Source organism: Perna viridis, chromosome 7 (genome assembly GCF_037379345.1).
Source record: "Perna viridis isolate PV_CMFRI_1.1 ecotype Kerala chromosome 7, ASM3737934v1, whole genome shotgun sequence".
Classification (NCBI taxonomy): domain Eukaryota; kingdom Metazoa; phylum Mollusca; class Bivalvia; order Mytilida; family Mytilidae; genus Perna; species Perna viridis.
Window position 1 is genome coordinate 1616597 of NC_142451.1, and position 22167 is coordinate 1638763.

The following is a 22167-nucleotide window of genomic DNA, read 5'->3' on the forward strand; positions in this document are numbered from 1 at the left end:
ACATTGAAATTCCGATTTAATAAAATCTCATATCGTGACATTATCACCAAATGATAATATTGATGTTAATAATACAGACTTAACAAAAAACTTTTGTCATATAATTTTTGTTGTGCATTCTTTGTCTTTTTCTGTTCCTCTTAAAAATGTTCTATTGTTTTTTTACCAGGCCCGAAATTGACGTCAGGTTATTAGATTTTCTGTTTAATTTGTCAACTTCCTTTTCACGTGTGTGCCAGAAATTACAACACACTTAAAAAATGGCACACTACAATTTCAAGAAGATTACTGTTGTTCCTCCTGCAAAGGTAAAACGAATTATGCAGTTTCCGTTCAAAATTAATTATGAGTCTTGTTTGAATTAAAAAAGTTGCCAGTGTATGTTCAATTTTCCTCTAAATGAGTGCATAAAGCATATTAAAGCATTAAGATTTATTTAAAGTCGGTTTTACTTATAACAATACAACATAAGCTCTGTAGAGCTTTTATCCGACGTACATATATGACAAGCACAATACATAAAATAGTAAGCACATCATGCAAAGAGTAAATAATGTTTTTAAGCACAGCAATTTGTAAGCAAAGTTAAAGCATATAAAGCAAACATAAAATGCAGATAAACTAACATTCATGCAATAGCTATTATAAGCACTAAAAGTAATTCAAGCATTTAAGACACAAATAAAAAGTTATGCATCAAAATATAAGAGCCAGAGTATACAAGCTAAATAAATAAATTATCTACAACTCACTGAGATCTGCAGGAGGAAAAATGACAAGAACTGCCCTCCCAATTACCAACCAAACTTTCAAACTGGCCCAAAGGCATTTCTTCCCTCATCTTGTTCGGCAGTTCATTCCAGAGTTTGGCCCCTGCATATCTGAAAGAGTGTAGTCCATGGTAGTTGTCCTCACCCTGGGAACATCTGCTATGTTGTTATTTCTAAGAGAGTAATTACATTTTTTTAATTTCAATAAGTTCATGTAGATATAATGGACACTGTTTATTAATAATTTTATACTCCTCTATTGCTATCATTCTAATTCTGATGATTTTTAAACTTGGTAATTATGATTTAATTAACAGTTGTTGATAAATACTACAATAGTCTTCATATATAAATCTTAGGGCACGCTTCTGTATTTTCTCTATTTTTCTGGTATTATAATCACTACAGAAGTGCCATATTACAGGACAATAATTAAAATTTGACATGATAAATGAATAATATATAGTAAGTCTACCTAATTTTGTTAAATGTTTACCAATACGTTTAAGTACATGTAACTGTCTTGATGCCTATTTACAAATGTTAGAAATATGGACACCAAACTTAAGCTGATAGTCAATTGTTACACCAAGTAATTTCACTTCTTTTTCACAGTGTATATTACCATCTAGATTAAAAGAAATATTTTTATTTTCAGTTTTTTTGCCAATGGCTGTTGCCTGAAACCTGTCAGGGTTGGCCTTCATATGATATAAACTAAACCAATTAATGAGCTCTAAGCTTTCTTTTTCTAAAATATTTACAACAGTGTCTATATCAGAATGTGCATATGACAAAGTATTGTCATCTGCATAATTATACAATGAACTGCTTGTTACAAAATGAAAAATATCATTCAAGAAAATATTAAAAAGTACAGATCGTAATATAGAGCCTTGCGGCACACCTTTATATATATCTTCCCAGGTACTTATATCTATACCAACATTTACACATTGTTTTTTTTTACTTAAATAGTTGTCTATCAAGCTTAAAGCTGATTCAGATAATCCATATGCCTTTAGTTTTAAAATTAATAAATTATGAGGAAGGCTTTCAAGAGGTCCATCAACACAGCAGCAATATATTGATCATCATCAATAGCCCAGGGCCTAATATAGAGGGAGAAATGGGCAAGAACTTTTCCCTCTTTGTGTTCACTTCTCCCATTTATCTTTGAGAAGGAGAAGTTTTTGTAATAAATTACTTAGACAAAAATGTCAATATTGTTATTTTTCAAACAGAATATACAAAACCTCTCCTTGTCATTGATGTCTAGATTAGGTCCTGATAGCCTTCTTCCAATCCTCAATGATTTTCAAAAGTGCTGTCTGGCAGCCATATCCTGCTCTGAAGGTAAACAAATATGGGAGAAAAATATTTAAAAAAAAATAAATTAGCTGTCGGAAGATGGCCATCTCAAAATACTTTGATACAACAGGTAAAATACTGACTGGCCTATAGTTACCAACTTCGAGTTGACTATTCTTCTTGTGAAGTGGCACCACTTGAGCCTCTTTTAGTTTGTCCGGAAATACAGAGTGCTCGATAGATTTGTTTATTAATTTTGATATTGGTGTCACGTCTGCTGGTTTTGCCAATTTCAGTATTTAAACAGATAACCCGTCTTTACCTGTAGCCTTATTTACACCAAGTTTGTTTATTTGTTTATCAACAAATTTCTCTTCTATACATTTAAAAATTAAATTACCTTCAGTCCTACAATTATTACATATAGCTTTTATACTAGGCCTAAAGGTGGTTCTGATCTACAGTATAGTCTGATCCAATATATTTTGCTACGTTAACAAAAAATTCATTAAACATATTAGCAATCTTTGACTGATCAGTTATCATTGTCACATAAAATAATGTTGTTCTCCAAATAACTACCTTGAACAGAATAGCCAAAGCCAAGGCAAAGAAATAAGGTGCATCATGACTTTTTCAGGAAAAAAGGACCTCAATGCTCTACAAATTTCATCTTGACTACAACTACAAGTAGCCAAGTTTTTGTGGAAAATTATATCATGGCTCAATCTTGATAACTTAAAATTAAAATTTATTTCTTTTTCTGAATTTTAAATTGCTGTGCAATTTATTATTTAATCAATTAGGGAGTGGATGCCATGATGGATTGAGTTGGGGAAATGTTTTGGATGCTCCTTTTATATTAGCTAATATGAGGAAGGCATTGCTCTTAAGTGTGAGCGAAGCATTTAGTAGGTAAAGTTGAGTTTATGCCATTTCCCACTTACTGGTTGTATGCTAAGTTACATTATGGTCGTCGTCAAGAACTTGTGGATCGCTACGGTGTATCCATTTTTGCCATGAAAACTGATTTGTTCAACGTGTCATAGTTTTCCTTTCCTCTTTCGTCTACCCCGGACTTGACTTTTTATGAGCAACTTGGCGGGTGTTTCTAGAAAAGCAGAGGACGCTTACCCTACAGGTGCACCTGGTTCATGCTCCCAGTTTTTAGTGGAGTCCCAGTTGCTCATTTGCTTTTGTTACTTTTTATGTATGATTTTAGTCACTTTATGTTCTTTGTTGTGTATGTCTGTTTTCCATGTCTGATCTTTGTCCCTGGATTACATTCTTTTTATTACTGCTATAATTTGGTTCCCTTGATTGCTCTTAGAATTGGGATATTTTCATTTTAGGAGCAAGCAAAATATGGGTAGCTAGAATAACCAAAAATCAGGTGTATACATCTAAAAGGCTCAACAAAATAGGTTTTTTGGTGGTATAATTCCTCGTTATGTTAATTAAAGATACTTGAGTTTTTCATGAAAATTTTTTTTTTTATGAATACTTTAACACTTTCTAGCAATCCCACAACAGTTTGTAGTAATCATTATGGTGTCAGTACTTTGACATAGTGCATCAGTAGATAGACCTGTAGCGTTATGCTTTGACGAAAGTTTCTCGAGCGGTCAATATAATATATTGTTAATGAATTTCTATACATTTAAGAGTGAGCTATGCTCACATATTAACTCTTTTCAAATAGACAAGCCATTCTGTTCAGCAGGACAACATCTTTAAACACTAGGTGATTTTAAAGCTGCAGAAGTGAGTGAAACTCAAGTCTTTGTTTATTTTTGTCTTCTTCTACAAGTTATGAAAAATGCATTCAACAAAGTTTTTGGTGTAACTAAATATATATGGTTCAGGTTTTTTTTCCATATCTAGGGCAGGTTATGCCCAAAAACTTTTCTAGATGCACAGATTTTTCTGTACTCGATGAGTTTTGATATGTAAAAGCATCCATATTTTTCATTTTGTTAAGATGTAACTTACGGAAGTTTTAAGTTGGAATGGTCTGGATATCTGATCTGAACTTTTTTTTAAAAAATTTTTAATCTTGGTTAGTCATGCTGGAATTTCCTTGAAGCCTTTAGTAATTAATGTGTAGTTTATAGTAACTGATTCATCATGTACTTGAAAAAATTGTTTAAATAATTTTCTAGCATAGTTGTATGTATCTAGGTGATCATGTAGAGCTTAATGAACTTTAATTGATATTCTTTGCAGGATTTTGTGGACATTGTGTTGTCAAAAACACAAAGGAAAACACCCACAGTAATTCATAAACAGTACAAGATCAGTCGTATCCGCCATTTTTATATGCGCAAGGTGAAGTTTGCTCAGCAGACATTTCATGACAAGTTGTCACAGATACTTACTGACTTCCCTAAACTAGAGGTATGATATGGTTAAATTTAAATGCATGTTATTACCAAGTTTTGTATTTTTTTTCACACATAACATTAAATAAATTTTTCAGCTTATTCCATAAATGTCTTAAAAAACCTTTTTCTTGTAAATACAATGTATTAGATTATCCTTTGAGTCACTATATGTACATGTATATATATTGTATAACATTAAATGTCTAATCATTGGAATATCTTAATTATTTCGCTTTTTTTCTAAAATTTGTCAATTCTTATTACGATAAACCATTAAGGTTTGACATTATTGTGTGTTTTAGGAAGTACATCCATTCTATGCTGATCTGATGAATGTACTGTATGACAAAGACCATTACAAGCTGGCTCTTGGACAGATTAACACTGCTAGACATCTAGTTGATAAGTAAGATATAATTCTTCCTTGGCTATAAACTGTAAGTGTTCTCCTAAACATTAAAATAGATTTTGACATTTCATTATTTTTCTGACAGTCATGTCAAGTCTACAATCAGGAAATCAGCTCATCTACAAAAGAAAAAAAAAGGTACAAATTATTATTAATTAGGAAAACTATTCATCTAAAACATGATCGGTTAACTCCTTGTGTCAGTATCTTCTGCAGAAATTTTATCATGTGCTAGACAAATTTTTAAGGGAATTAATAAAGATTTCAAAACTCTATATAAATCTTTTAAAAAATACTAAAAAATAAAAAGCTATCACTATCTGATTTAAATCAATTTTGTATTTGCAGTGTAGCTAAGGATTACACCAGGTTACTGAAGTATGGAGACTCCCTGTATAGATGTAAACAACTGAAGAAAGCAGCTCTTGGAAGGTAAGACTTCAATGATCTCAAAGGATGAAAGTCATTGTCTTATTTGCTCAAGTTAATTATATTCATATTTGTACTGTCCCAAAACAAACTTGGCATCATCTTGTATTAACTAGAACTTCATATCCAAACCTCTTATTACACATTGTTAAGTTTATAAGATAGAGTACAGTAAAACCTGACTTGATTACACTTGTTGATGACCTTTTGGTGACCTCAGCTTTTTTATTATATATATCTTTATTTCTCAATAAACCTCTTTACAGTGGTATAGAGAATGTAAATTATACATAATATATAACATTGACAATAATAAATTCACAGTTTTCATACATTATTTTTAGGTTACGAAACAGTAATCAAGTATAATAGTAATTTTAACTACATTGTATAAACAAATAAATTCTTAATTTACCCTGGAGAATTTAGTCGTTTAATTATAATATTAATAAACTTACATAATTTGCTAAGCTCTGAAATGTTTTGAGTTTGTAAAAGACCTCTCATTCTCAATATATTGGGTCGTGTTCTATATTTCACTTTTAGAAAATTTGTCCTGTCATTCTAGAATGCAGGGCAAACAAATAAATAATGAAACTCTTCACCAATTTCATGAGAGTTACACAAATTGCAATTTCGCTCATTTCTCTCAATGTTTCTCCATCTACCAGATTCAATAGGTAGATTATGATTGGTAGTCCTAAATCTACAAAAAATAATAGCTTCTTTGGTGTCCAAAAGTTTAAAATAATTTTCGATTTCAAAATTTTCTTTAAAAATTCTGTAGTTGAGAGCTTTCGGTGAATTTTGCACTAGAGAGACCCAAGACTGGATAAATTGATCTACCAATTTCTGTTTTACTATCTTATAGAGCCAAATATTACTAATAAAATTTTGTGTCTCCCATACATATGACATTCCACAATTTTCTAAAATAGATTTGACATAAAGTACCCAAGTTATGGTTTTACCATCTAAGATTTTTCTTTAACATAAATTGTATAGTATAACAGGCAGTTTCTCTGATTTTCCTGATATTAGTTTTGACCAGTAAGTGATCATTCTCAATTTCATACTAATTTCGAGTGGGTATCTGCCGAGTTCACCATAGATCATATAATCTGGAGTTGAGGTTTTTAAATGTAAAAGCATTTTTCAAAATTTTAAGTGAACTCGTTCAATAATACGAACATCTCCAGCTCCCCAAACTTCACAACCATTCAAAAGTATAGCCTGAACGGTAAACGGACGGAAAGTCACAGGACAAAAAGTCACAATTTCAGTAGGACAAAAAGTCACAGGACAAAAAGTCACAACAGGAAGTTGAGGTCCGCGACATCTGATGGATCTTTTAACGTTGTCTTCTGTATGAAGCATGGCTTTTACTGCATTGGATGTAGTTGATACACATTCGTGGAATGCGAAGATCTGGCTTTGCTTGTTGAAAGTGGACTCTGCTTTGTGGTTCATGTTGTTGCGACATCTTATGAGATTTGCTGAGTCTTCTTGTGGTGTATGGTTATGTGGTTAACTTGGTACTGGATTCTCATTGTGTAGGTCTGTGGACAGGCTGCCTCTTTCAGGTGCACTTCCACCACTGCTTGGTCTTGCGTAAAGCATGTCTTGTGTAGGTGTAACCTTCAAAGCAAAGCTTTGAACCGCCTTTGTTGCTCTTTAGGATCTCCATTTGGAACTGAAGGACGAGGCAACAAAGCCTGTCCTTTTTATGCCAACTTTGCAAAAAGCCAGACATTTACTCATAAAAGCCCTACCATGGACAGAGATATATTTTAAGAAAAAATGAAAGTTAGCTGTCTCCTCTGTATTGTTTTCCTTTCTAGAGAAGCCCTAAATTATCCCACTGATTATAAATTGTTAAATGTTGTAAAAACTAATTACTAACTATCACCCCCAAATTGTTTATTTAGCAATTAGATTGTTGTTTTAATTAGTACATGCAGGTCTGTCCAGATGTTCATGCATTTCCTTGGAAGCCATACATCTTTAAAATCACACATTGATTGGTCAAACAAAACTCACAACTTTCACTATGCACCTCCTATCAAGTCATACAGATTTTGTAGCACATTCATTGGTCATAAAAAAACTACTGGAAATTTCACTTCTACAAATGTATATCCAACAAAAAAGAAAAAAAATAATACTTCAAAACAATCTTAATACCTTTTCCATAAAAATTAAATATTTGCCTGTAAACTTTAGCAAAACTCTTATTATTTTACCATAATTGAAAAAAAAACTATTTGAAAAAAAAATACAAAACTAAAAATTAATCCCCCCAAAAATTAAAAAAAAATATTTCTATTTCATATTTGCCTTAAAAACTATCAACATTTTATGATTTGTGACTTTTTGTCCTCAATTTCCACTGTGACTTTTTATCCTGTGACTTTTCGTCCGTGACTTTTTGTCCTGTGACTTTCCGTCCTACATTCAGCTGAACTACCTTGTCAAATAATTGCAATTGGGTTTCAAGTGATCAATTATGTATGTTGCCTTTTTTCAAAATGTCATACATGGCACTGGTTGCCTTTCTTACATTAACCTGTTTGGCCCGTAGGAAACTACCTGTTCTTCCAAAAGTAACTCCTAGATAATTAAATTTGTTTACAATTTCCAATTCTAATTCGCCATATTTAAATAACAAATTATTTGGTAATCTACCTCGAGAAAAAATAACAATTTTACTTTTGTCTGTGTTAACCTTAAGTTTCCAAACATCACAATATTCATATAAGGTATCTAATTGCTTTTGCAAGTCATCCTTAGATTCTGTCATTAGAACAGTATCATCAGCATATAATACTGTATAAAGTTTCAAGTAATGATTAAGTTCTACTTCAATGTTGTCGGAAATATGTGATAAACCAGTTACATTTTTGTTTTCAAAGAAATTGTCTAGATCATTCCAATACAATGCAAAAAGTAGGGGTGAAGGATTTTCACCTTGTCTGACTCCAATATTACAGGGAAAGAAATCTGAAAATTCTGTTCCATTTTGTATTCGTGATTTAACATTACTATACATATTAACAATACAGTTATACATTTTTCTGTTTATTGAGTTTGACAAAAGCTTTCGTCACAACCCTGGACGCCAGACCGTGTCGAAAGCCTTTGCAAAGTCAATAAAAAGTATTAGTTATTTTGTATTTAGGTTATATGCTGGTGCATTTTTTGCATTTCACCATTCATTTTTCTATTTATATTCTCTTGATGAATGACCAGTTAATTGTTGCATGAACACATTTGACTAAATCTATATTATTACTATTCTGAATGACCACCTGTATAAGGGGAATGTGCTTGGCAGAAGGGGTGGTTTCTCAAGACAAGATATGCTGTATTTTGATGGTTCTGTGATTTGTAGCCCATGCAGGTCCTGGTGTTAAAAGAATAGGCCTGCAGCAGCGCTAAGCTTGTCGTAAAAGGCGACTAAATAGTGCTCAGAACCTTAGCCAGGGGCTAGGGTGCTCTGCCCACAGAGCAACTGGGTTGTGTGCCCCAGGTGGTGGAATGGGGTACCCCTGGTATGTTACATGCTGGGGTTGTCAAGCTATAATACGGAAAACGTGACCGCAAACCATAGTGGTGCACCAAGTTGGGAAAGATGCCTCATTCCTCGCACGTTAAAAAACCCTACTGTGGTATTCTCCCGGAGTAGGAATCATAGGGCTCCGCCACAGGAGGCTGAATTGCCTGACCCTACCCACCTCTCCCTATTTTCCAGTGGCAATCAAAATTTGTGGACCCCATTATCCTTGTGTCCCATCCCATTTTTCATTTCATCACTTCATGTTCATTTTATCATCCACTTTATGTTCATCGCCTGAATATAGCTGAAATATTGCTGCTCAGGTGTTAAACCCCAACAAACAAAAATCTATGATTTGTATATTTTTCGTAGGATGTGTACAATAATGAAGAGACAGAAGCAGAGTTTAGAATACCTAGAGCAAGTGCGGCAACATTTATCTCGATTACCATCAATAGATCCCAACACTAGGACCCTTCTCATCTGTGGATTCCCCAATGTTGGCAAGTCTAGCTTTATCAATAAGGTGAGTATAGTTTTATAGTAATCTCATCTCAAGTCAGGAAAACTAAGTGTTTAAACACAATCACTGATGAGCTGTTAAAATTAACATAATGATAAAAACCTCATCAACCTTGTAGCATGGAATAATTTGGTGTGTATGTCATTTTTGTCAAAACAATGATATTAATAGAGCAAACATGCCCTCTATTTTATGGCCTAGACTTTGCCCTAGGATGTAAAATAATGAGTATTTCCTCAAAGTTATGAAGTCCACATAAGTCTTGATTCTAAAGAGAATATCTGAATTAAGGGTTGCAAGCGTGAGTTAAGCAATTGTACAACTAAATGGATACTTACTGTTTATTTCCCAGATTACTAGAGCTGATGTTGAAGTACAGCCATATGCTTTCACCACCAAGTCACTGTATGTTGGTCACACTGACTACAAATATTTAAGATGGCAGGTTTGTATTTTACAGATATAGGAAAGAACGACCAACCCCTTCTCCTGAACATCGTGTGATTTCATAACAAATGAATAACTTGCTTAAACTTTATAATCTTATTTTGTTTTCTAAAAAAGTAAAATCTAATTTGGTTGCTGTGGTGAAAGTTAAACTCACATTACTGTTATAATTGCAACATAACTGGAAAAAAATTCATTTGGAGAAAATTAAAAAATACTTTTGTCTAACTACAGTAAATACAAATGTAAGCATTAATTTCTGTCCTTAGTTGTAGTAATGTATAATACCATCCCAATTTTATCCTGATATTTTAGCAAATTAGCTACCAAGCAATATCTACCATATCATCATCCTATTAATGTGTTAATTTTACAGGTAGTAGATACACCTGGTATATTAGATCACAGTTTAGAAGATAGAAACACAATTGAAATGCAGGCAATCACAGCTTTAGCTCATTTACGGGCTGCAGTATTATATGTGATGGATGTGTCAGAACAATGTGGACACTCTCTAGAACAACAGGTATAGTTTTACCTTGTCATGATTGTATTAGATACATAGATAAAGTTTACATGTGTTGAGGGAAAAAGTGTGAACGAGTCTTGATATTTCCATCAATAAAACATAATTTTCTTCCAACTTTATGTGATCATCACTGATATGAAATTGGAAGAAAATTACATTTTATTGATGGAAATTGATTTCTTGTATTAATCAGTGCAGTACACAAGAAAATTACAACATATGTTTTACATGTAAATGATGTTACTTTACATATGTACCAACGTTCTCGAAGTTTACACGAAAGAACACATTTTTTTTTTATCTGAACAGTGCCATGTTAGCATATCATATAGTGCCATTTGTGTAGAATTAATATGTATTCATGTTTGTATTGAATTTTATTTTCAGCTGGAATTATTTAATAATATAAAACCACTTTTTGCCAACAAACCCCTGATGGTGTGTGTAAATAAAATAGATGTTCTTAAACTGGATGAGTTGACTGAGGACAAGCAGGTACAGTATAACAATCTAAGGCCAGTTAATTTATACTTTTGTTTGATGTTCATCATTCAAATTTTTCAAAAGAAATTATGTTTGAATTACTAAGTCGTATAAATTTTTCTATGATTTAGTGGGAATAGTTGTAAACTATCGGTGTCCTAGCTAGGGCAAATTGGAGGGGCGCCGCGCTGCACCCATATCACGCCGTGCCTCTCTGCCCCTATTGAGTACCACCTTAGTGCCCATGTACATGAATGGCCCTTTAAGATTTCCACTCTTGTCAATAAATTACCCCAAGCTAATTAAGAAGTGTCACCTTCATTAACTACATCCTGTTGTAATTAACCCACAGGTAAACCTCAGGTAATTGTCGGTGATCAATCAGCTGACCAGGGTTATCTGATAATGATTGACAAGTAGAAAATGAATCCCGATTGGATCTATAACAATTTTATGGACTGCCAATCATTGGTTCGTAATTAATTTCTACTGCAAAATTAATTTTACAAATATTTTCAAGTTAACAGATCTAAATTTTGTAGAACTACCGGTGTAAACAATTGCATGTTGCACATGTTTGTTTATTCAAAATGTCAGTTACTTCCCTTATAATTTCAATATTTTTAAAATTTTCTATATCTTCAACAGTAAAGGACATTTTCCAAGTGTTGTAATTGCAATAGTTAAAGGAAATATTATTCTTTCTACTTACATGAGATTTTGATATGTAATTTGAGCAATATTGAATATTTGTAACATTTCATGCAACATTTCACCTCATAGTATATCAGTAATGTAAAGAATCACTTGCCCTTATCACCATCAGAATATGTCATGTTGTCTCACTGTTAGAAAAGTGATAAATATTGTTAACTCAACCTGATCACATCAAATTTGAACTTTTAACTTTATCATTAGGGAACTTAAGACTTCAGTAATACATTTTCAGCTAATTCACCTCTATATATATGTGTTGTATGTGTTACATAAGATGCAACTGTTTTCTAAAAGCACTTGGTCATCCGAGAAAGGTCTTTCAATACAATAAGGGCATCATGCATATATTAATCATGCAGTCAAATTTACTCAGTTTGCAAATTATGATGCGACCTTCATTTTCAAAAGTTGGCAGGTAAGCAATAAGAATACAAATTACTGACTTAACACAAACATACAAAATCAATGTCTCTTTTTTGTTGAGAAAAAAACATGCTATGCTTTAAAGTGCCTTCTTCCCTGCGCCCCTCTATTTTCAAATCCTAGCTAGAACACTGACTACGTAGGAAAAAGTAAGTTATAATACTGATTAAGTTGATCTCCATATCAGTGAATTAAAGACAGAAAAACTCCTTCCTTTTTTATTTTCATTGTTCACGAACAATGTGAAAAGTAACCTCATCAGCTTTTTCATGAAAATGGCTTGAGAACTAGGACCAAATTGGCATTGAATGTCCTCTGGTATATATATATATATATATTCTGATATTTTGGGTTTTTTATTCCAGCAAATATTTGACCAGTTTAAGTCAGATGATATACCAGTTCTACAGATGAGTACACTGACTGAGGAGGGTGTGTTTGAAGTGAAATCTGAGGTAATGTATGCTAGTATGAATGTTTTCATTACTTTGACCAGAATTATACAAAATAGTTGCAACAATCCAGTGTCATAGACATTCCAATGCAACAAAATAATACTTTCATACTCTGAAGTTTATTTGCCATCAAAGTTCCAATATAGTCAAACTTGTTCTAGACAAATAATAATTAACATTTACACAATCAATCTGTATTAAAATCTGAACTGAATCAAGAGTTTTTTTTGTGGGCATTCTTTAAATCTAATACTTACTGTACTGGTGCTTTTTCTTTTTTTGTATATGCCTTTCAGATGATGTTTACATGAAATTCTTTATTCCAGGCCTTTCCTAGACTTTTATATTGTGATGTTTACATTTGATTGATTATTCCAGGCCTGTGAGAGGTTGTTAGCTTACAGAATAGAATCTAAAATCAAGACAAAGAAAGTCAATGATGTACTCAACAGACTTCATGTAGCTGTACCGTCAAAACGTGATGGAAAGGTATGTCAAGGCTTTAATGAGATTTAAGGTTTTCTATTGGTAAACCTTTAAATCATTATGGAAATGTATGTCAAGCCTTTATTGAGGTTTTAGCTATTTCATAAAAAGCCTCAAGAATGTCGTAATAACCAACGTGATATGGATCAGCTAATGTTGAAATAAAAGGTAAACAAAATGATTGACTAGAATTATTATGGCAACCTACTTTGATAAAATAAGATTTCTAATATGACATTTTCATATCGTCAAATAGTATATGTTGGTACAACCCCACCTTTAGCACCTGCCCATTGTCTCTTTTCTTTCGCTGTCGCTTCGAGACAAAACACTCATTTAAAAACATTTACATGATGATTTAACAGCTAAGAGGTTATCTAATTGAAATCAATGATATAAATACACACATTTAACACATACGATGACATTAATATACAAATTTAATCCAACTTTCATACAGGGGAGGTTAAACGGAACAGCCATAATTTTGTCACAAAAATTACCGTATTTGTCATATTAGAAAAAAAATTATTCCTTTCGGGGTAGTTTTGTACTCATTTTAACATGGGTTTGACCTTTAACACCTCGCTTTGGCCGGGGTTAAATGATTGAATATAAATGCCGTACCCATGTTAAAATGAGTACAAATCTATCCCCTCCACGAATTATTTCTTAAGTAAGCAATATTAGAACTAGAATTACTGATTGAACCACCCTTGACCAGTTAACATAATATAACTTGTGATGTCTTGATGGACATGATAATTGATTTTTCTTGATTCAAAAGCTGGAGTCTTGGTTGTAATCTTGATATCATGGATGCAATCTTTAAAATTCAAACAGAGAAATTAACACATCATTTCTGTAAGTTAAAAATTCTATTAACCTTTAATTACATGGAATAAAATGTTTCTGTCCTTTACAGGAGAGACCACCATGTATACCTCAGGCTATCCTAGACAAGAGAAAAGCAATGGAAACAGATAAACCAAGGAAAAAACTGGTAAACTTTATTAAGCAAATTAATTTTGTTATGTGAAAAAATACATCATACTACATATAAATTAGAATTAAAGAAGGCTGGCAGCCAAATTTATCAATTTAAAAAAAATTATTTATACCATTACTAGATCATAATTTTCTTAAATCTTCACAAACTACTGATGACATGTACTAAAACTTTATTGCTACTGGTGTAAAGCCAGTTGATTCTTTTGTAACATAGTGACATCTTGCAAAATTAGTCTTTGAGGAATTTTTTTATCCCCCTAAATCTGATTCCAACATAACTAAAGTAACTATTCAGAAATTAATACATAACACTATATCAGTCTTTCCTTTTTGAACCATGACAAAAAGCTCATAATTAAAAAAAATGGTTTAAATTTTTTTTAAAAGGCCTGAGAAAATATTAAACGTACATGAAGTCATAAAATCTCAAGATTATGTACACACAGAAGTTAAATTTCCAAACATTTATAAGTACTTTCATGAGCAGAGAGACTCTTTAGATTTAATTGAACTTTTGTTACTGTTTCAGGAGAGAGATTTAGAATTAGAGCAAGGAGATGATTACTATCTCGATCTGAGAAGTAAGTGTCAGATCAATGTTTTTTTTCTTAGAAAACCTGTATTATTGTTCAAATTTGTATAAGTTGTTTGTTATCCCCAGCCGCAAAGTGATGGTGGAACTTGGTAATATTACCTGTCCATCTGTCCCTAAGGTTCTCAACTCGCAGAATACAATAGCATTAAAACCTATGATTTTTCTACTCTTTAAACTTCTATTCCTCATACTCAGTTAAAATTCAGACTCAAAAACATCATACATCGTTGTTACTCCAAAGAAGACGGTACACCTAGATACAAATATATAGTTCTGTGTAAAGATTCCTCATACTTTGTAAAAAATAAATCTAAATTATCTTCTAAGTATGCAGAAGATGTTTTCAAAATGCTGGAATTTTTTATCGACAACATATTTTTCCAGCGTGCTGGACACTATTTTTTCAACAAACGGTTAGCATTCCAATGAGAACAAATTGTGCTCCTCTGCTTCCTGACATATTCCTTCACTCGTATGAGGCTGACTTGTTTGGCTAGATCTTTTAATCTCAGTTTCCGCTATATAGATGATGTATTATCATTAAACAATCCTAGTTTCAAGGATTTGATACATCGCATTTACCCCAAAGAACTTGAAATAAAGAATACTATAGACACAGCCTCATATCTTGACCTACACTTAAAGATTGATAGTAAAAAAAAGTCTATCTGACAAAAGTGATTACTTTTCATTCCGTATTTTCAACTTTCTTTCATCTGTGGCAACATCTCTTCAGTACCTGCATATGTGGTTTTCATATCACAACTCATAAACTATGCCAGAGTTTGCCGTAACTATGCAGACTTTTTGTATCATGCTAGACTTCTTACAATTAGGCTTCTGGAACAGGGTTATTTTGCTATAAGATGTAAGTCATCACTACAGAAGTTTTATGGTTGTCGTCATGAACTTGTGGATCATTACAGTGTATCCATCTGCGCTATGAAAACTAATTTGTTCAAAGTGTCTTAGTTCTCCTTTCCTCTTTCGTCTACACCTGACTTGACTTTTTATGAGCAACTCTGTAGGTGTTTCTAGAAAAGCGGAGACGCTTACCCTACCGGTACATCTGGTCCATGCTCCCAGTTTTTAGTGGAGTTCTAGTTGCTCACTTACTTCTGTTACTTTGTATGTATTATTTTTATTAATTTATGTTCTTGGTTGTGTTTTTCTGTTTTCTATGTCTGGTCTTTGTACATGGAATACATTCTTTTGATTGCCGCTAGAATCTCTGTTCCCTTAATTACTCTTTCTAAAACAGCTTGTCTGATTTTTCTATATTTGGTAGGAACAGATAAAAGATGTAGATGTGCATACAAATCATTCATTTCAATAATTTATTGTAGGAGTTATGGGATCTAAACACATTTGTCAACCATATAACACCATTACATTGTTTATTTATATGTCTTAAAGTACAATGACAGGTGGGTTGGGTATTTGGCTATCTGTTGCAAGTTTGAAGGAACGTTACTTTATGTACTATCTCACTTTGTCTTTAAGAATCTGAGTACATAACTTGTTGGGCATTAAACCCCAACAATCAATCAATCAATCAATCAATCAAGTATATGACTTGTAGATTTTATGTTGGAACATCTCTATTAAAAGTAGGACTACACATTAATATAAAAATATTTATCAATTTCAGAACATTGGGATTTGAAGAACCCAGAGGAGAAATATGATGTTATACCTGAAATCTGGCAAGGACACAATGTCGCTGACTTCATTGACCCAGATATAATGGAGGTTTGTGTAACAGCAGAGTTTTATGTTGCTGACTTGCAAATTGTTATAAATAAAATGGGAGTTGGTTTAAATGACTGAATTGACCAGTCTAGCCATCTCTTGTAAGTGTACAGAAAATTATGGTTTGATCCCATTGTAGAGTCTCAGTTTTTACAATAAACAAGTTGTCAGTAGCCATAGGCTGGTAAAAATGCCTTTTGGCTTATTAAAATTTGACTCACAGGTCAGTTATATCTGTATAGAAATTCTGGCCTGTTGATGATAGAGTTTACTGTAAACTGTAGTTACACTGGAGATTTTAAAATTTGTAGTCACTGCATCTCCAATAAGCATTTTGTATATTGGAGATTGAGTCAAGACTGGTTTGCAGAGTGTTTAGGTGCTTCTTGAAGCTCCAGCTCATCATGTCTGTAGCATTTGTTTGGTTGATCAACAATAAAATGATTAATGTATTTTTAGTTTTCAGACTTGAACAGTTTAGAATGATATCATTTCATTTCTTATTTCCATTGACCGAAAACTCATCAGAAATGTTCTGTTATATATATTTAAAGAAATTGGATGCTCTTGAGAAGGAGGAAGAATTACGAGAACAGGCTGGATATTATAACAATGAGGAGAGTGAGGAGGATGAGGAGATGCAAGAAATCAGAGCTACAGCCTCAAAGTAGGTACCTCCCATTCATAGAACATCACTTTACCTTCAATGTCTGTTGTCATTCATATCTAAAACTATAAGTTTGACATAAATTATTTTTAGTTGATTTGTCCAATGGTTTTGTCTCTTTTTTTACCTTCATAATTCCTACATCTTCCTTAGTTTAAATTATCTTTTGAATATGGAGTTTCACAATTGTATTTGGAGGAACTAGTTTGTAATCAAAACACCCATTTGGAACAAATTATGTTTAGATGTTATACCAATAGAAATATAAGAAAATTACTTTACTGAGGGCCTTTGATTTAAGAATAAAGTATCGTATTTACGGGATTATAAGTCAATATTTTTTTTAGTAAAGTGTCACCCTCGACTTATCGTCCACTTCGACTTATCTAAGGATTTTTCAAGAAAAATGTTCGTCAACATTGCATTTCATTAGATTTGTTTAGTTCACTTTTGATTGTTTTAATTCACAATTTTTGGTAAACTGCAGTCAATGAAAGCCGTCACTCAAACAGTCAAACCAGCGATTGAATTCGAATATTGTTGATCATTGCTGCTATCTTTTATGTATGAATACGATGGTGTTATAAAAACTCTGAGACTTTGAAACTGTTAAAATATATAAATAAACTCTAGAAGATACATTAACACAACTCTTTTTTTTTTAACATGGAAAACATTATCGAGTGTTTTTGAGTTATTGGTGCTTTAATATGCAAATTTATATCCATTTACGGTATGTTGTAACACATTCGCATGTGGCTCAAATTGTAAGTCAATTAAGGTGTTATCTAAATGGCTAATTGTAACCAAATTTGCAGGTAACAAGTAAACTTTATTGTATTTTGTAATACCAGGTAATATTGTTTACTAATTACCGCTCATAATTAGGACCAATTCATCAAACGAATTTCCTACTACTTTCACACATGGCTGCCCACTATTGACATGTTTATGATTTTAGTACTCCTGAGGATCTATGGCTTCAGAGCCATTGACACGTCATTCAAGAAAAATAATTGAACTTGCGGACAAAGTACACTGTAAGAAAAACACAGATATTTTATTTAATTCAGAAATCTTATGCTTATTAACATCGCTGGAATAATATGCTGTTAAACACAAACCTCTCAACTCAGATCTCCGCTGACTCGTACGATAAATGCACACATCTTACCCTTGACTTATCTGCCAAATTCGACTTATTTATGTTTTTTTATGGCGATTTTGGTCAAAATTAGACGATTCGACTTACACTCCACTTCAACTTATAGTCCAGAAAATATGGTAGTAAAATTTCTTTAAGTGAAAAAAAATAATTTATTTGTCATGTCATCCATTTATTACTAGAATAAGAGAAAAGAGAAAGATAATTGTGCTGGAATCAAGAGAGAAACGTAAAGTAGAGAAACCCAAACTTCCAAGAACAGCAAAAAAACTGAATACCAAGAGAATGACTGAAGAAATGGGAGAACTAGGAGTAGACATTGATACAGGAGAGGAGGTAGGTAAAACACAGGAGAACTAGGAGTGGTCGTTGATACAGGAGAGGAGGTAGGTAAAACACAGGAGAACTAGGAGTATACATTGATACAGGAGAGGAGGTAGGTAAAACACAGGAGAACTAGGAGTGGTCGTTGATACAGGAGAGGAGGTAGGTAAAACACAGGAGAACTAGAAGTGGTCGTTGATACAGGAGAGGAGGTAGGTAAAACACAGGAGAACTAGGAGTTGACGTTGATACAGGAGAGGAGGTAAGTAAAACACAGGAGAACTAGGAGTATACATTGATACAGGAGAGGAGATAGGTTAAACACAGTATAACTAGGAGTAGATATTTATGCAGGAGAGGAGATAGGTAAAACACGGGAGAACTAGAGGTAGACATTGATATAGGAGGATAGGAGGTAGATTAAACACAGGAGAACTAAGAGTAAATGTTGATAGAGGAGAGGATGTAGGTTAAATACAGAAGAACTAGGAGTAGATGTTGATACAGGAGAGGAGATAGGTAAACACAGGAGAACTAGTAGTACAGTCGACTCCACTTAATGGCATATCGCTTTATTGCATATTTCGGTTATTAGCATAATTTTCTCCTGCACGAAACCATTTCCTATTATTCTGTTAGGGAAAAAATTGCTTATTTGCATAGGCCTTGCAGGTGCATTTCGGTTTATTGCATAGAGAATTTTGCCTCATCCAGGTAAAGACAGGTTTTCCCAAATTCTATTTTAAGCCTTTGGGTCATAGATATGTCAATCATATTTATTGTTGTAAAAACTAGATTATCATGAATCAGGAGGTGTTAATAATGATTAAAAACATAATGGACATAAAAGACAATTTAAATGATTTCTAATTACATTAAAATAAACAAGCACCTAGGTGAACAATGACTTCTGACGACATGCCAAACATTACCTTATGATGCGGCTTGGGGTATTTTTTGTCCCTATTTAAATTCTTCCGACTACAAATGATTAACAATGTAAATTTAATTTTCTTTAATGAGCTGAACAGTTTTTAGTGAGCTTGGGTTACTAGGCATAAATATCAACTGAAAATTAAAACTCATCATTCATTCAGTACAATGTCTAATGAAATTCAACTACCCTAAGGTGCCCCATACTATCCACACTTCATAGGAATATATCTAGGTCAATGACACGTATAATACACAACTATCAATGTACAATGGTGATTGAACAGAGGAATAAAAACGCACAGACCATTTCAAAAGCCCAGAAACTGCAAACATTGATGAATATTTCACTGAATCCTGGCTAAAATATGAAATATGGGATTTTCTTTCATAGAAAGGTCAGGAAATTACTTGACTATTTATAGATGAGAAACACGTGGTTTTACTTACAAATACACACAACGTAAAGAAGGTCAATAAACAAGACAAACACAATTTATATTATTATTTATTGATAAAAGAACAATACAATGAGAAGGTCTATAACAATTAAATACCAGATCAGAAATGTTGAACAGTGATATCCCTGGTTGATCCACAGTATCGTTGTCTTACCTGAACTCACACTTCCGGTAAAATCGTAATTTCGGTTATAAGAATAGCCCGGTTATTTGCATAAGTTTTACTGGCAAATAGGCTATGCAATTAAGCGGAATCCACTGTAAATGTTGATAGAATTCTTGGTCTTCTGATAGTTGTATCAAAAACTGAATACACCATGGAAGAAATGAGTTCTCAGTACTTGTTTAAATTTTATACTTGCCTAAGAACTTTTTAATTTTTCTACAATGTCAAATATTTTCTATTACAGACTCATATTGGTAGAGCTAGATCACGCAGTGTGAGCAGGAGAGCTCTGAAACGCAAGAGAGAACCATCTATGGAGGTTGACACTAACAGGTCAAGAAGTAGGTCAAGGACTGTACCAAGAGATCAGTCTGGACTTAGAGATCCTGTGGTAAGTTAAAATGCTTGTTCTCTTACTCAGAATTTCAGTTTTGATTTAAATTAGTTGTGTTGGATAACTTTTGCAAATGAAATGTGTGAAAATCACAACATCAAAGTTTTAAGTTAAAACTGTAGTACAAAATTTAGCTGAGTGAAATTTCAGGAGTTCTCAGGAGTAAAAAACATTTTATGTCAGAAGCATAGAACATTTATTTCTGATGTAACTGTTTCCAGCAGTTCAAGTATTTCTCCAAAGAAAATAGAAATTGCTGGATTCAAAGCTGATGCTAGTAATAAACTTATTTAGATTTCAATCTTTAAGGGACCTTTTAGAAAAATCGTGTTTTCAATTTCAGATGGCAAAGAAAGCCAAGAAGATAGCCAAGAAGGCCCAAAAGGCTAGGAACTTTGATGCTAAGAAGGGAGAAGGAGACAGAGTTATCCTTAACATGATGCCTAAACATTTGTTCTCCGGGAAACGCAAGATGGGAAAAACACAGAGACGTTAAATAGGGGGGATTGAACTGTTGTTAATGAGTGAGATGTTAATGAATTAAAAGAAATACCACCCTAGTGTAGTGTTCTTCTATCTGACATCAAATACCACCCTAGTGTAGTGTTCTTCTATCTGACATCTGAGGATTAAGTATGCTATTATTCAATGGCTGCTGTTTCTTAATTTATCAAAATACATTGAGCACTTCATGATCCCTGTGTTTTTGAACATCATAAAAATGGGTCTCGTTTTCTTAGTCAATTCTGATTAATCCAAATTCTATGTAAAACAAATATATGGCTCAACTAATCTTAGTATACCACAATCAGATTGACATGAAGAAATTCAGTTTTTAGGTGTCTTTTATCTTGTGCCTTGCAAGCTATTTTAATGTTACTAGACACAAATTTAGCCCCCTTTTATTCTGAGGACTAAACAAAACAAAATCAGTTCAGCTGGTATTGCTAATAATTGATGAAATCTGATACTGTTTGATGGCAGACTAGCAGGAGATATCGTGTGGAAAATATTTATTTTGTGTGAAAGACAACCTATTTCAATAGTTAAAATTTGTGTATACAAGTGTTTTCTAATGAAATAGAAATGTTGCATTTAATATAAATTCCTGTTTTAACCACTTCATAATAAGAGGGTTTATAACTGAATTTTTTATACTTCAGACCCTCGGTATTGTAATTATATTCACTTGTTGGATAGCTGACTATCATTGTCTTCTCTTTTACATGAAACACATACCTGTTAGTCATAATATATTTTACAGCAAATAAAATAGTTAACTTCAGGGAAAGAATTGGTCTTCTCTTGGTTGAATTACCATTAACCAATGAACTGCATTAATAGGTACATGTAGTTTACTGGAGGATTCAGAAGGAGATTACTATCAGATTTAGACATCTATAGAATTCAATATTTACATAGTAAATTGTTTAGTTGTAAATGTAATTACCAGGGGTGGATTCAAATGGGGGCAGACTAGTCTTCCTCTGTGTTGAATAGTACAGATAAGCCCAAGTACATTTTGTGTATTTAAGTTAAATGATGTTTAAATTTGATGTGCAGATTTGTTGACAATTATGTGTAAATCATGTTTTCAAATCCAGAAATTGAGAATTTTTTAAGGCTCCAAGTAAAATAAAATCACACACAAATATCATAGGGACTTGAGGTCATGAGTTAAATCCATTAAATGGGCAGAAATTGTACTTAAATGCAGTTTAGACTAATTTTTAACTCTGCAGGTGTTTCTAGAAAAGCTGAAAAAACACTTACCCTA

The 22167-nt window shown here is 32.8% G+C and overlaps 1 protein-coding gene across 1 annotated transcript; it reads left to right on the plus strand.

Annotated features, from left to right (window-relative positions):
• Positions 1-206: 206 nt before the first annotated feature.
• LOC148610901 (GTP-binding protein 4-like) lies at positions 207-20950 on the plus strand. Its single transcript, XM_088590790.1, has 17 exons — positions 207-308; positions 4308-4478; positions 4768-4871; positions 5223-5306; positions 9232-9385; positions 9735-9827; positions 10206-10355; positions 10746-10853; positions 12347-12436; positions 12815-12925; positions 13848-13925; positions 14463-14514; positions 16180-16280; positions 16835-16947; positions 18295-18448; positions 20241-20387; positions 20734-20950. Exons 1-17 carry the CDS (start codon positions 261-263, stop codon positions 20884-20886), a joined length of 1911 nt encoding a protein of 636 aa, XP_088446916.1. The 5' UTR covers positions 207-260; the 3' UTR covers positions 20887-20950.
• Positions 20951-22167: the final 1217 nt, after the last annotated feature.